This window comes from Pristiophorus japonicus, chromosome 4, assembly GCF_044704955.1.
Source record: "Pristiophorus japonicus isolate sPriJap1 chromosome 4, sPriJap1.hap1, whole genome shotgun sequence".
NCBI classification, from domain to species: Eukaryota; Metazoa; Chordata; class Chondrichthyes; family Pristiophoridae; genus Pristiophorus; species Pristiophorus japonicus.
In genome coordinates this window covers 233,149,803-233,166,242 of record NC_091980.1, presented here as the reverse complement: position 1 = coordinate 233,166,242, position 16,440 = coordinate 233,149,803, and the positions used below count along the sequence as shown (strand labels likewise).

General features: G+C 43.4%; 1 protein-coding gene across 1 annotated transcript in view; it reads left to right on the top strand.

Annotated features, from left to right (window-relative positions):
* The first annotated feature begins 953 nt into the window (after positions 1 to 953).
* Positions 954 to 16,440, top strand: part of naa30 (N-alpha-acetyltransferase 30, NatC catalytic subunit) — an 86,825-nt gene continuing 71,338 nt past the window's right edge. The window contains exon 1 of the mRNA XM_070877470.1: positions 954 to 2,025. Within this exon, the coding sequence (XP_070733571.1) occupies positions 1,279 to 2,025 (747 nt within the window). The 5' untranslated portion in view covers positions 954 to 1,278. The remainder of the gene's footprint in view (positions 2,026 to 16,440) is intronic.

The window sequence follows — 16,440 nt, the reverse complement described above, 5'->3', positions numbered from 1 at the left end:
CAACTAAAGACAAAACATCCCTTTACACTTGACAGTCATCCAGCCCTGGAGTAGCAACAATTATCGCCTGCAATATCTGGAAGATCTGAAAAAGGGAAGATACCTTGAAAATAAAATAAAATTAATAAAAATAATTTTAAAAATCATGTTCCTCTGAAATCAAAGAAACAAAGCACGAAATCCTAACTTCAGAATGTCCTACTTGAGATATTAATAGATACAACAGAACGACTACATGACCAAGAAAGAAACCAGGGGCGATTGCTTATAAGACACTTGCAGCAAGGGAAGGTTTTAAGCCTCCTTGATAAGGTGCAACATCCCCAACGGCACCTCGGAATCTCTGGTCCAGTGGAAGAGATGGGCGCTCAGCACCTCGAATCTCGTCGCCGAGAGCATGTAGAAAACAAACGTAGACAGCGAAAGTAGCGTGCGGAAAACCAGGCTCCCCACCCACCCTCCCTTTCCCTCAACCACTGTCTGTCCCACCTGTGACAGAGACCGTAATTCCCGTATTGGATTGTACAGTCACTTGAGAACTCACTTTTAGGATGGAAGCAAGTCTTCCTCGAATTCGAGGGACTACCTAGAATGATAAGCATGTCAGCAGCAACAGCCTCCGCAGGCCAGACCCACACAGAAACCTGAAATAAGGACAGAAACACTCGGCAAGTCAGGGCAGCAGCCTCTTTGGGGGGGGGGAATGAACGTTTTGAATCGATGACCTTTCCTCGGAAGCACACGGACGCCTGCTTTTGCCTCACGGAAGGGAGGGCGGCCGTTAATTTTTAAATCGATGTATTCCCCCGGTCTGCAGCACAAGCGCTGCCAGAACCCCCGGACGCTTCATCCTCCCTCGCGCGCTCAGTCAACGTCGCAAAATGTTAATAAAGGCGAAGCGGCTGGCGCTGTTTACGACGGCCGTGACGTATCCCGGGGGCGGCCGGACACGCGCGGTGTGTGTTTTACGGCAGTGCCTGGGTTGAGAGTGGAAACAGCCTCGAGTGATGGGCTGAACGTCGCTGCCGCCTGGGCCCGGCTTTCTCTCAACTTTTACTTCTTCTCTCCCTCTTCCCTACCTCCTGCATCGGTGAGGGTGTCGGACTCCGCCTGACCGGCCCGGCCTAGTCTGGTCCGGTCCGTGGGATGTGCGAGTGCTGAGGGCGGCGAGTTCCCCCCCTCACCACCCCACCCCCTTCTCCTCTCCCCCGGTTGGATCATTTTCTCTCTCTCGCTGATTTGCCCTCATGCTGTCGCTGCCTTCCTCCGTCCTGTAGAATGTCGGAGCTACCGCCCGGGCCTAGCGTGCTCTCCCCGCCCCCCGCTGAAATCTCGCCCTTCCCCGCTGCTCTCAACCACTCCGGAGGCTACGGCCAACTGCCCGAGCCACATCCCGGCGGCGGGGAGGAGGCGGGGGAGGAAGACGCTGCTTTGCACGGGACGGGGAAGGAATGCGCCGAGGAAGTCGGGCCAAAGCCGGCCAATAATGTGTTAACTTACCCGGAGACCAGCCGAGCCAAGAAGGGCGTCCTGCACCTCCACCACCAGCAGCAGCAACAGCGGGTACTGAACGGCTGCGTGATCCTAAACCCCGAGCTCCACTACAAGGCGGATCGCAAAGGCCGGCTGTCTTGCCCCGAGGGCGACGCCAACTTTAACGTGGAACTGTCACTGCCCGAAGGCGGCAGGAGGAAACCCGACGCCAATTACTGTGAGAGTCCCAGCGTGAACCATGCCAACCAAAGGACTGCCGAGGCCGACACTCACAACCCCAGAGATGGACTCGATCGGATTGGTGTCAGCCCAGATGATGAAGACGAGTCCCGCCTGGCCGCCTCGGTAGCCGCTTGTAGTTTGCACTCGTCCCAAGAGCCCGACATGAACGACAGGATACGATATGTTGGCTATGAGTCGGAGTTGCAAATGCCAGATATAATGAGGTTGATCACGAAAGATTTGTCTGAACCTTATTCCATATATACCTATAGATATTTTATTCACAACTGGCCGCAGCTTTGTTTTCTGGTAAGTGTGGTTGGGGGAAGGAGTTATATATATATATATATATATATATATATATGTATATGTGTGTGTGTTAAATGCATGTATTATTTGTCACTACATCGTTTCTAATCTCGTTCCTTATAGTCAGGCCAAGGAACAATGAATGACATCTCTATACACCAAGACTATTTTAGTCAAGCTTTAGTGCTTTGTTTAAAAAAATTAAAACTTTTTATTTATAGGTTTAATGCTATTAATATAAAATCCTATGTAATGCCTTGAATGCAGCACTTCTTTTGCAAGGACTAAATATCAATTGCAAAAATGTCACTTTGCTATAACGTACTGCATGGTAATACCCATACTTTCAGTTGCTGTCAATAATTGCCATGTTAATGAGTGCAGTTTTATTTTATGCAAGTGTCTGGGCTTTGAGAACTTCCATTGCAAAATAATATAGAATTTGTCTTGCTATTTATAGTGTTCAGAGTGATGAATAACCTTGACTTTGTAGTTCTGTTTAAACTGAAAGACTAAATGAAAAGTTCAGAGGCTTGTGCTAAATCCATTGAAATCCTGTTCTATGGAATGGACAAAAAGTTGTGTATCACTAGACTTACCTTTGGTACACTGGCAGATGTTATTTAATGGTAACACTAATTTTAAGCATTGTTTTAATACCACATGTTTTATGCATCCTTCTGCATGTTTTGAATTGCTCCAACTACTACAGATATAACTGATAATGCGAAAAATAATTTCAGTCTTCAGCAATTCTGCTTTACTTGAAACACAGCAGTGAACAATAGAGATAGTTTAAATGTTTGATTCAGTGTAAATACATATTGAAAATCTTACCAGTCACCTATATAGCAAAACATAAATGTGGTACTGCTGCCACATTGCCTGAAAATGGCTGTTTTTCAAAAGTAGTGGCAGAGAATATTAGTACAGTAATATTCAAACATTTTAATGGTTGTATTGTATGGAGAATATCAAAATACTTTCATCTATTTGACTAGAATGTAAATGTTATACTTGTGTAGCTAAAAGCTGCGTGCCTTCTATTTATATTCTCTCATTCCTTTTTGCTGTGCAGTGCTGTTTTAAAAAATTTTTTTTTAATGCGTTTGGGAATCCATTGTGTTTTCTTAAATAGAATCATAGAAATTTACAGCACGGAAGGAGGCCATTGCGGTCCGTCATGTCCGCGCTGGCCAACCAAGAGGCTAGCCAACCTAATCCCACTTTCCAGCTCTTGGTCCGTAGCCCTGTAGATTATGGCACTTTGACCGCACATCCAAGTATCTTTTAAATGTGGTGAGGGTTTCTGCCTCTACCACCCTTTCAGGCAGTGAGTTCCAGATCTCACCACCATCTGGGTGAAGACATTTTCCCTCATATTTCCTTTAAACCTCCCCCCAATTACTTTAAATCTATGACCCCTGGTTGTTGACCCCTCTGCCAAGGGAAACCGGTCCTTCCTATCCAGGCCCCTCATAATTTTATACACCTCAATCAGGTCTCCCCTTAGCCGCCTCCTCTGTTCCAAAGAAAATAGACCCAGCATCTCCGATCTTTCCTCATAGCCAAAATTCTCCAGTCCAGTCAACATTCTTGTAAATCTCCTCTGCACCCTTTCCAGTGCAGTCACATCTTTCCTGTAATATGGTGACTAGAACTGCACACAGTACTCCAGCTGTGGCCTAACCGGTGTTTTATACAGTTCAAGCATAATCCCCTTGCTCATGTCTCGACTAATAAAGGTAAGTATTCCATATGCCTTCTTAGCCACCTTATCTACCTCATCTGTTATCTTCAGGGATCTGTGTTCCTGCACTCCAAGGTCCCTTTGTTCCTCTACACTTTTCAGTGTCGTACCATTTAATGTGTATTCCCTTGCCTTGTTTGACCTCCCCAAATGCATTACCTCACACTTATCCGGATTGAATTCCATTTGCCACTGTTCTGCCCACCTGACCAGTACATTGATATCTTCCTGCAGTCCGCAGCTTTCTTCTTCATTCTCAACCACGCAGCCTATTTTAGTGTCATCTGCAAACTTATTCATCATACCCTCAACATTTAAGTCCAAATCATTGATGTATACCACAAAAATCAAAGGACATGGAAACATAGAAAATAGGTGCAGGAGTAGGCCATTCGACCCTACGAGCCTGCATCACCATTCAATATGATCATGGCTGATCATACAACTTTAGTACCCCACTCCTGCTTTCTCTCCATACCCCTTGATCTCTTTGGCCGTAAGGGCCACATCTAACTCCCTTTTGAATATATCTAACGAACTGGCCTCAACAACTTTTTGTGGTCGAGAATTCCACAGGTTAACAACTCTGAGTGAACAACTTCATCTCGGTCCTAAATGGCTTACCCCTTATCCATAGACTGTGACCCCTGGTTCTGGACTTCCCCAACATCGGGAACATTCTTCCTGCATCTAACCTGTCCAATCCCATCAGAATTTTTATGTTTCTATGAAATCCCCTCTCATTCTTCTAAATTCCTGTGAATATAAGCCTAGTTGATCCAGTCTTTCTTCATATGTCAGTCCTGCCAACCCAGGAATCAGTCTGGTGAACCTTCGCTGCACTCCCTCAATAGCAAGAATGTCCTTCCTCAGATTAGGAGACCAAAACTGTACACAATATTCAAGGTGTGGCCTCACCAAGGCACTGAGCCCTGCAGAACCCCACTGGATACAGCCTTGCAAAAACATCCATCAACCATTACCCTTTGCTTCCTGCCTCTGAGCCAATTTTGGATCCAACTTGCCATCTTACCCTGAATCCCATGGGCTTTTACTTTTGTGATCAGTCTGCCATGTGGGACCTTAGCAAAAGCTTTGCTAAAATCCATATACACTACATCACTGCCCTCATCGACCCTCCTGGTTACCTCCCCTCAAAATTCAATCAAATTAGTCAGACATGACCTTCCCGTAAAAAATCCATGCTGGCTGTCCTTGATTAATCCAAGTCTTTCCAAATGAAGATTTATCCTGTCCCTCTGGATTTTTTCCAATTTTGCCACCACTGAATTTAGGCTGACTGGCCTGTAATTACTCACTTTTTAAACAAATGTACAACATTATCAATCTTCCAGTCCTCTGGCATCACACCTGTAGCCAGAGAGGATTGGAAAATGATGGTCAGAGCCTCTGCTATTTCCTCTTTTACTTCTCTTAACAGTCTGGGACACATTTCATCCGGGCCTGGGGATTTATCCATTTTCAAAACTGCTAAGCCCCTTAATACTTCCTATGTCACTGTTTATCTCGTCTCATTGCAAAATCTGCATCGCCCCTCTCTTTTGTGGAAAAGGATGTAAAGTATTCATTAAGAATCCTATCCATGTCTTCTGCCTCCACACACACATTTCCTTTATGGTCTCTAATTGGCCCCACTCTTTCTCTAGTTATCCTCTTTTAATGTATTTATAAAACATCTTTGGGTTTTCCCTGATTTTACTTGCCAACATTCTTTCATGCTCTCTCGTTGCTTTCCTGATATCTTTTTTAATTGCACTCCTGGACTTCCTTCACTCCTCTAGAGTTTCTGCAGTGTTGAATTCTCGGTATCTGTCATAAGCTTCCTGTTTTTCTTTATCTTGCCCTGTATGTCCTTTGACATCCAGGGGGCTCTAAACTTGTTAGCCAACATCCTATTTTTTAAAGGAACATGCTTGCTCTCTACTCTCAGGATCTCCTCCTTGAATGCCTTCCACTTCTCTGACACTGATTTACCATCAAGGAGCTGTTTCCAGTCCACTTTGACCAAATCCCATCTTAGCTCAGCAAAATTGGCTTTACCCCAATTGAGAACTTTTATTCCAGGTCTCCCTTTGTCCTTTTCCATAACTACCTCTTTTTCATTCACTCTCTCTGAGCTGAAACTGTTTGTTGCACCTGGTAATTTAATGGCCTGGATTTTGTGGTGGTAAGGACAGTGGAACTGTTGGCATTTGCCGTCATTAACCCTCTGAAACTGACCGTAACTTCAGGATTTAACGAGTGCGCAGATACACATCTAAATCCTGAAGTTGCGGTCAGTCATTCCTTGCTCCACCACAGGCTGCACTGTGGAAATCCTCATAGCTGAAGATCTGTGAAATCATTTGAAATGACAAACGCTTACCCTTTTCTGCCCTAATATCGCTGTTAAATGCTCCATTAAAAAGTTAAGCCCTATTGAAAAAGCTGTAACTGGAGTTTTAATGGCGTATTGACTGCCGAACAACCGTTCTGGCCCTCAAAAACTCATTTTATATTTGTGGCATGTCAAATTTCTCATTATAAATTGCTGGATTTTTAAAATAACAAAAAAATTTTTAAACCGTTGGATATTTCAGTTTTTACCTTAAATGTGTATGTCCCACTCTTTATTTCGCTCTCTGTTCAATTTTTTAAGTGATTGATAAAAGCTGTTTTTTATTTCCTGGTTTGTGATCTGAGAATTCTTCAGTGTGATTTGTTGCTTAGACAGCTTGGCGATCCCCATAGTCAATAGAAGTGATACTGCACATTTATATACCTTTTTTTTTAAAATAAAGTCAGAAACTACTAATTGCTCAGTGAGTAAACACATCACGTGATATACTATGAAAGATTCCAATTTTAAAAAGAATATTCTCTGAATGGTATGGTGACATCTCTATCCGAATAAGAAAATGGTGGGCCCCCTTGAACCGTTGCAGTCTTTGTGATAAACATAATAATAAATAGCAGCAGGAGTAGGCCACCTGGCCCCTTAGGCCTGCTCTGCAATTCAATAAGATCATGGCTGATCTGATCATGGACTCGGCTCCACTTCCCTGCCCGTTCCCTATAACCCTTTATTCTCATCACTTAAAAATCTGTCTATCTCCGCCTTAAATATATTCAATAACCCAGCCTCCACAGCTCTCTGGGGCAGAGAATTCTATAGATTCACAATCCTCTGAGAAGAAGTTCTTCCTCATAACATAAGAACATAAGAAATAGGAACAGGAGTAGGCCATACAGCCCCTTGAGCCTGCTCCGCCATTTAATGCAATCATGGCTGATCCAATCATGGACTCAGTTCCACTTCCCTGCCTGCTCCCTGTAACCCCCTATCCTGTTATTGGTTAAGAAACTGTCTATCTCTCTCTGTCTTAACTTTATTCAATACCCAGCTTCCACAGCTCTCTGACGCAGCGAATTCCACAGATCTACAACCCTCTGAGAAAAAATTCCTACTCATCTCAGTTTTAAATGGCGGCCCCTTATTCTAAGATTATGCCCCCTAGTTCTCGTCTCCCCTATCAGTGGAAGCATCCTCTCTGCGTCCACCTTGTCAAGCCCCCTCATAATCTTATACGTCTCAATAAGATCACCTCTCATTCTTCTGAATTCCAATGAGTAGAGGCCCAACCTGCTCAACCTTTCCTCATAAGTCAACCCCCTCATCTTCGGAATCAACCTAGTGAACCTTCTCTGAATTGCCTCCAAAGCAAGTATATCCTTCCTTAAATATGGAAACCAAAACTGTACGCAGTATTCCAGGTGTGGCCTCACCAATACCCTGTATAACTGTAGCAAGACTTACCTGCTTTTATATTCCATCCCCTTTGCAATAAAGGCCAAGATTCCATTGGCCTTCCTGATCACTTGCTGTCCCTGCATACTAACCTTTTGTGTTTCATGCACCAGGATCCCCAGGTCCTGCTGTACTGCAGCACTTTGCAATTTTTCTCCATTTAAATAATAATTTGCTCTTCGATTTTTTTTTTCTGCCAAAGTGGATAACCTCACACTTTCCAACATTATACTCCATCTGCCAAATGTTTGCCCACTCACTTAGCCTGTCTCTGTCCTTTTGCAGGTTTTTTGTGTCCTCCGCACACATTGCTTTTCCTCCCATCTTTGTATCATCAGAAAACTTGGCTACTTTATACTCTGTCCCTTCATCCAAGTCGTTAATATAGATTGTAAATAGTTGGGGTTCCAGCATTGATCCCTGCGGCACCCCACTAGTTACTGATTGCCAACCCAAGAATGAACTATTTATCCCAACTCTCTGTTTTCTGTTAGTTAGTCAATCCTATATTCATGCCAATATATTACCCCCAACCCTGTGAACTTTTATTTTGTGCAGTAACCTTTTATGTGGCACCTTGTCAAATGCCTTCTGGAAGTCCAAATACACCACATCCACTGGTTCCCCTTTATCCACCCTGTTTGTTACATCCTCAAAGAATTCCAGCAAATTTGTCAAACATTTTCCCCTTCATAAATCCATGCTGACTCTGCCTGACTGAATTATGCTTTTCCAAATGTTCTGCTACTGCTTCCTTAATAATGGACTCCAACATTTTCCCAACCACAGATGTTAGGCTGTGATGGTGCTCCCATAGTGGTGTTGGGTAGAGTGCAATGATTTTGACCCAATAACAATAGTCTTCACAACTGGAGTAACATGCTAGGCCGCTTTAGAGGGCGTGGAGTCAACTAGGTGGTGTGGGACTGGAATCACATGTAGGCCAGACCAGGTAGAGATGGCAAGTTTAGTGAGCCAGTTGAGTTTTTAATGACAGTTCAGCAGCTTTCGTGGCCATTTTTAGTGTCCACCCACAAATTAAGATCCAGTGAATTCAGTTTCACAAGTTGCTACTGGTAGGACTTGAATTTTTGGCATCTGGATTTAAAAAAAATTGTTCCGGGATGTTGGCGTCGCTGGCATGGGCAGCATTTATTGCCCATCCTTAATTACCCTTGAGAAGGTGGTGGTGAGCTGCCTTCTTGAAGTGCTGCAGGCTTTGTGGTGAAGATACTCCCACAGTGCTGTTAGGGAGGGAGTTCCAGGACTTTGACCTAGCAACGATGAAGGCAATCTATTTCCAAGTCAGGGTGGTGTGTAACCTGGAAGAGAATTTGCAGGTAATGGTGCACCCATGCGCCTGCTGCCCTTATCCTTCTAGGTGGTAGAGGTTGAGGGTTTGGGAGGTGCTGCCGAAGAAGTCGTGGCAAGTTTGCTGCAGTGCATCTACTAGACGGTACACACTGCAGCCACAGTGCCTCGGTGATGCAGGGAGTGAATGTTGAAGATGGTGGATGGGGTGCCAATCAAGCGGGCTGCTTTGTTCTTGCTGGTGGCGATCTTGTGTTGTTGGATCTGCACTCATCCAGGCAAGTGGAGGGCATTCCATCACACTCCTGACTTGCACCTTGTAGCTGGTGGATTGGCTTTAGGGAGTCAGGAGGTGAGACACTCGCTGCAGAATACCCAGCCTCTGACCCGCTCTTGTTGCCACAGTATTTATGTGGCTGGTCCAGTTAAGTTTCTGGTCACTGGTGTCCCCAGGATGTTGATGGTGGTGGATCCGACGATGGTAATGCCATTGAATATCAAGGGGAGGTGGTTTGACTCTCGTTTGTTGGAGATGGCCATTGCTTGGCACTTGTCTGGCGCTGGATTGTTAGTCCATTGTTAATCACTACACACTTGTACCCATAAAGTTTGACCTGTGGTCTGATAGATCTCAGGATTGTTCTGGCAAAGGGATGGAGGAAAATCAGCCATTCCCATTGACGGATTGATATCCATTTAAGCCTTTTGGAAAGGGTACTTGAGATTGGTTGAACACCGTGCCAGGTTCAACCTCCGTGTTCCTTCTCCTACCCACTCCCACAACTGCATCATCGTCAAAAAGCCTGCTTGCACATCAAGAGTAGTTACTTTGGTGAGACACCAGAATGTGGCCTGTGAGGCAAGTTTCCCCAATTTTCTTTTTGCTCCCCTCTGTTGAAAGCAGATTCTTACTTTACACCAGCATGCAGCGATTCCTGGGAGACGGAGAAGAACTTTGGGGAAGGGAATAGCTAACAAAAGAGTAGTCACATTGGTTAGTGATTATCAACTCCAATAGTACTCTAAATCCATTAAGTTTAGCAGTCATTAGGACTGCCTCGTTAACAGTGAATCCTTATTTGTCTGCTTAAAGAAAGATAAGAAACCTAATTTGCCTCTTTCCAAATCATTGTGCCATCTTGGGGCAGATGCAACTACTCATGGACTTGTGAACAAACTGATTTAATGCTTTTATAAATTAACTTGGTCTTCAACAAATCTATGCTATGGCTGTACTAGCTTGGTGCATCAAAAAACAAATGGTGGATTGTAAATTGCGATACACATGTCTATAAATGGAATAATTTATAATAAGTCAGTTTTTATCTGTCCTAGGGTGGGGGTGGGGCTGGAGCAGTGGTCCGGACTGAGTGACAGTTGCACCGACCAAAGGGCGATCAGGGCCCACTCGGCCTCGCAACCAATCAGGACGGGTCTGCTCCAATGAGGAGGTGGCAGTGGATGTGGTGGGGCCAGTGGGCATATGCATGGGGGGGGCGGGGCCTCCTGGGGGTGGGAGGGAGGGAAGGGAAGGCTTCAGCGGTGATGTTATAGATAAAGATGGTAACAGTCTAAACAAGTATTGCAATAAATATACTAATTTGACTGCCAATATTTCACGGGTCTCTGCTGGTAAAAATTAATGGCACTTGAGTCAATGGGCCGGAATTTGCAGTGGTCATCATCATCATCATCATAGGCGGTCCCTCGAATGAGGATGACTTGCTTCCACGCGTTCACAGGTGTTTCGATGAAGAACCCGATGTTCCAGTTCTGAACTCCAATTGAGGGTGTGGAATTTTTTTAACGTGTGGTGAATTTTTTTAATGTGTGGTGACCGTTGCACAACAGCCACCACATGGGCTTGACCGAGCTAGGTCTTGGTCCAGTGGCAAGGATTAACCAGGACGACTGGAGACCTGCTCTGCTGCACGGACCTAGCGCACACACATATCGCAGTGTGGGCTGGCCCGTGCTGTCCCTGGGCCCTCGGCTCTTCTGGGCCTCGTACCCTCATCTGTCGCATCTCTCGCCGCTCCTTCGTCATAAACATTCACCGCATCTCGCCACAAACACTCGCTGCTCATCTGCCCCGATCTTCCCATTCCTCTGTACCTGGGCCCTGCCAATGTTCCTGCCCACGCTCCAACAACGGTGACCAGGGTATGATAGTGAACTGTTGGCATTTACTGAAATGGGTCGTCACTTCAGGATTTAGCGCATGTTCAGATAAACACTGAAATCCTGATGTTGCGGTTGGTCATTCACTGTTCTGCCATAGGCTAAACTGTGGAACTCCTCCCTTTCTCCACCCCCCCCCCCCCCCCCCCGCCACACACACGCGCACCTCTCGCCATCAATCAGTGAAACTGATGAAAACTTAAACTTTTCCGATCTAATTACGCTGTCAAACACCCTTTTAAAAGTTAAGCCTCGTTAGAATAGGTGTGACTGGGATTTTAACGGCGTATTGACTGCTGAACAACCGTTCTGGCCCTGAAAAACAAATGTTATATTTGTGGAATGTCAAATTTATCCACTATGATAGATTACTAGATTTTTTAAAAAAAATTATGTGGTATTTAAGTTCTACCTTAACTCATGTATGTCCCAATCTTTATATATCAATGTTTCCCACATTACATCAATGACTACACTCCAAAAGTACTTCATTGGCTGTAAAGTGCTTTATTCAGTGGTCGTGAACGGCGCTATATAAATGCAAGTCTTCTTTCTCTCAAGTTTTTAAAAAGTGAATTGAATCATTGCTTTTTATTTCCTAGTTTGCTGTATGAGAATTCTTCAATGTGTTTGGCTGGTTAGACAGCTTGACTAAAGCATTGCTGCTTTACGCTGGGGTACCCTTTTGATAGCGCTACAATCAATTTAATGTCACAAAAGCATCAGTTTTCACCACAGAGATCGCAAGATCTTTGTGGGCAGCTTTCATCGAAGTCAACGGCGATTGCTGTCGCTTTGCCGCTGACCCTAAGTTTCAGGCCAATGTCTCAGTAATACCGTGGTATTGTTTTTTATGGAGAGCATATCTTTAAACATTTTGCTACGAAAAATTTTCAATCATTTTTTTTAAATATAGAAAAGTTCTCTATTTGAATAGCGGGCTAGAAAGAACATTTCGCCAAAAGTTATTATATTTAAATATTAAAGTCTATCGCCACTTAAAAAATACTCAAATATCTGGAGCTGTGAACTTGACGTTAAAAACTGATGTAGCTTTATTTCAATGATCTTTTTAACAAAATTATGCATCATAATTGAGCACTGATTGGATTGTGAAATCTTTATGTATATGCTGTCAACAGTGCCTTTTGTGTTCCTATAAAAAGACAGAAATGCTTCAATACTCTTAATGCTTTGTACTGCATGCTGTCCAACTGATCATATTTGCTGTGGCTTTTACCTCAACACTTCACCCTGCCATCCCTGAATTCCATGTTAGTATTATTTTGGTATTGTGAAAGGACACAATGCTGTCAACTTTATAATAGAAATTCCAACTGTTGTATGGTATTTACATCCAGAGTTTAATTCATTTTGGGTTCTACCAGGATGGAAATACCTTCTTTTTTAAATGTACCAAATTAATTTGCTGGTACGTGTTGACAACTTCCAGTTGATGTTGGCAGAAATGTAATATTTTCTATTGTACACTCAGCACAGAAGGAGGCCGTTCAGCCTATCGTGCCTGTACCGGTTCTTTGAAAGAGCTTTCCAATTAGTCCCACTCCCCTGCTCTTTCCCCATAACCCTACAAATTTCTCCTTTCAAGTATATATCTAATTCCCTTTGAAAGCTACTATTGTATCTGCTTCCACCATCCTTTCAGGTAGTATGTTCTAGATCGTAACAACAAATTACTAATTTCACCCTGGATTTATGTTTCGAAAACATTTTTACGACGTTTCTTCCAACGCTCCCATGTCCTTGTGACTTAACAACTGTAACAAATCTTAAAACTAATTTTGAAACGTGATATTTATTATTGCAGCCCAGATGTGTGTATCACCTTAAAAAGTTGTCAAAGTACATTGTCATAAGAAAAAGCTTGTATTGCCCTCAGGATTCCCTGAAGTGCTTTATAGCCAATGAATTGCTTTTTAAAATGTAGTCATTGTTTTGCAGACAAATATGACAGCCAGTTGTGCACAGCAAGATCCCACAAACAGCAAGTGGGATAAATAGCCAGTTAATCTGTTCAGATGGTGTTCTTTGAAGGATGAATGTTGGCCAGGGGAACTCTTTGCTCATCTTTGAGAAAGCATCATGGGGTCCTTTGCATCCATCTGGACTGGCTACAACATCAGTTTAATGTCTAGCGTGAAAGACTACACCTTTGAGAGTGCAGTACTTCATCAATATGCTGGAGTGGAACTTGAACTTGCAGTCTTCTCACTCTAGGCGAGACTGCTAGCATTGAGCCAAGCTAATTTGTTGCGTATTCTTATGATATGTAATAAAAGGTCTTTGCTGTCGAAAGCACAGGCAATTGCATCTTAAGCTGATTAAGGGTCTTCAACTCATACTGTTGACATCTGGAAAACACAACACATTTTGAAATTAAGGTCAAATGTACCATTGTGCCATCTTACACTATGCAGAAATGCTATTCTGAGCCATCCAGATCAGGAATCATAGAATCATAGAAATTTGTAGCACAGAAGGAGGCCATTTGGCCTATTGTATCCATGTCGGCCGACACAGAGCTATCTAGCTGAATCCCACTTTCCAGCTCTTGGTCCGTAGCCCTGTAGGTTACGGCACTTCAAGGGCGTATCCAAGTATTTTTTAAATGCTGAGGGTTTCTGCCTCTACCACCCTTTCAGACAGTGAGTTCCAAACCCCCACCACCCTCTGGGTGGAAAAAAGTTCTCCTCAACTCCCCTCTAATCCTTCTACCCATTACTTTAAATGTATACCCCCTGGTTATTGCACTTTGCCATGGGCTTTTACTTTCGTGACCAGTCTGCCATGTGGGACTACATCGAATGCACTACCCTCATCGACCCTCCTTGTTACCACCTCAAAAAATTCAATCAAGTTCGTCAGACAAGACCTTCCCTTAACAAATCTATGCTGACTGTCCTTGATTAATCCGTGTCTTTCCAAATTAAGATTTATCCTGTCGCCCAGAATTTTTTTCCAGTAATTTTGCCACCACTGAAATTAGGCTGACTGGCCTGTAATTACTTGGTCTATCCCTTTTTTAAACAACTGTACAACATTAGCAGTTCTCCAGTCCTTTGGCACCACACCTGTAGCCAGGATTGGAAAATGATGGTCTGGGCCTGGGGAATTTATCCCCTTTCAAAGAAGCTAAGCCGCTTAATACTTCCTCTCTGTTTATTTCATCTAATATTTCACACTCCCTGGTTGCAATGTCTGCATCGTCCCTCTCTTTTGTATTCATTAAGAACCAGACTCATGTCTTCCGCCTCTACACACAGGTTACATTTATGGTCCTGAATAGACCCTACTCTTTCTTTAGTTATCCCCTTGCTCTTAATGTATTTATAAAACATCTTTGGGTTTTCCTTGATTTTACTTGCCAATATTTTTTCATGCCCTCTTTGATTTCACCCCTGTACTTTCCATACTCCTCTAGGGTTTTTGTAGTATTGAGCCCTCGGTATTTGTCATAAGCTTCCCTTTTTTTCTTTATCCTAATCTGTATACCCCTTGACATCCAGGGGGCTCTGGATTTGTTAATCCCACCCTTTTTTCTTTAAGTGAACATACTTGCTCTGAACCCTCACTATCTTCTCCTTGAATGCCTCCCACTGCTCTGACACTGATTTACCTTCAAGTCCACTTTGGCTAAATCACATTTCTGCTTAATAAAATTAGCTTTTTCCCCAGTTGAGAACTTTTATTCCTGGTCTATCGTTGTCCTTTTCCACAACTACCCTAAATCTAACTGAATCACAACCACCAAAATACTCTCCCACTGATACCCCTTCCACCTTGCTACATACTGGCTAAAAACGTTCTCCTGAATGCATTTTTAAAATTCTGCTCACTCTATATCTTTCGCACTAATTCAATCCCAGTGAATATTAGGGTAGTTGAAATCGCCTACTATTACTGCCTTATTGTTTTTGCCCATCTCCGAAATTTGCCTACATATTTGTTCTTCTCTCTCCCTCTGACTTTGGGGGTCTATAGTACACTCCCAGCAGTGTGATTGCCCCTTTTTTGTTCTTCAGTTCAACCCATATGACCTCAGATCCGAGGAAGGTAATACATTTTGGAAATAAGCATGGGGAAATAAAATGTATCTTAAATGCTGAGATCTTTATGGAACAGCGGGATTTCGATCTGCAGATACACAGGATTCAATATCCATTACTCAACCACTGGTGCATTATGGCTGCAAGTATTTATGATTTACAGGATGCACTATGGCAATTCACCTAGGTTACTTTGACAATACCTCCTTCTCCTTGATTTACCACTAAGAAAGATACGAGCAGCAAGATTGTGGGAACAACACCATCCAGGTTCCCCTCCAAGATGCACACCATTCTGGCTTACACATACATCACCATTCCTTTTTTCGTCTTTGTCAGAATTCTGGAATTCCCTACATAACCCCATTATAAGAACATGAGAAATAGGAGCAGGAGTAGGCCATCTGGCCCCTTGAGCCTGCTCCGCCATTCAATTAGATTAGGGCTGATTTTCCACCTCAGCTCCACTTGCCTGCACGATCCACATATCCCTTGATTCCCTTAATATCCAAAAATCTCTTGCTCTCTGTCTTGAAAATGCTCAATGACTGAGCTTCTACTAGCAGAATATAGAGAATTCCAAAGATTCACAAGCCCCTCTGAGTGAAGAAGTTTCTCCTCATCTCAGTCCTAAATGGCCGACCCCTTATTCTGAGACTGACGCCTGGTTGTAGACTCCCCAGCCAGAGGAAACATCCTTCTTTCATCCACCCTGACGAGCCCTGTAAGAATTTTGTATGTTTCAATTTTGTACCACTCAATCTTCTAAACTCTAGAAAATATAGGCCTAGTTTACTCAATCTCTCCTCATAGGACAATCCCCCATCCCAGGAATCAGTCTGGTGAACCTTCGTTGCACTCCCTCAATGGCAAGTATATCCTTCGGTCGAGAGACCAAAACTGTACACAATACTCCAGGTGTGATCTCACCAGGGCCCTATTTAATTGCAATAAGACGTCTTTACTCATATATTCAAATCCTCTTGTAATAAAGGCCAACATACCATTTGCTCTCTTAATTGCTTGCTGTACCTGCTTGTTAACTTTCAGTGATTCGTGTACAAGGTCCCTCTGAACACCAACATTTTCCAATCTCTCGCCATTTAAAAAATACTCTGCTTTTCTATTTTGCCTACAAAAGTGGATAACTTCACATTTCTTCACATTATATTCCATTTGCCATGTTCTTGCCCATTAACTTAGCCTGTCTATATCCCTTTGAATCCTCTTTGCATCCTCCTCAAAACTTATATTTTCACGTAACTTTGTATCATATGCAAACTTGGATATATTACATT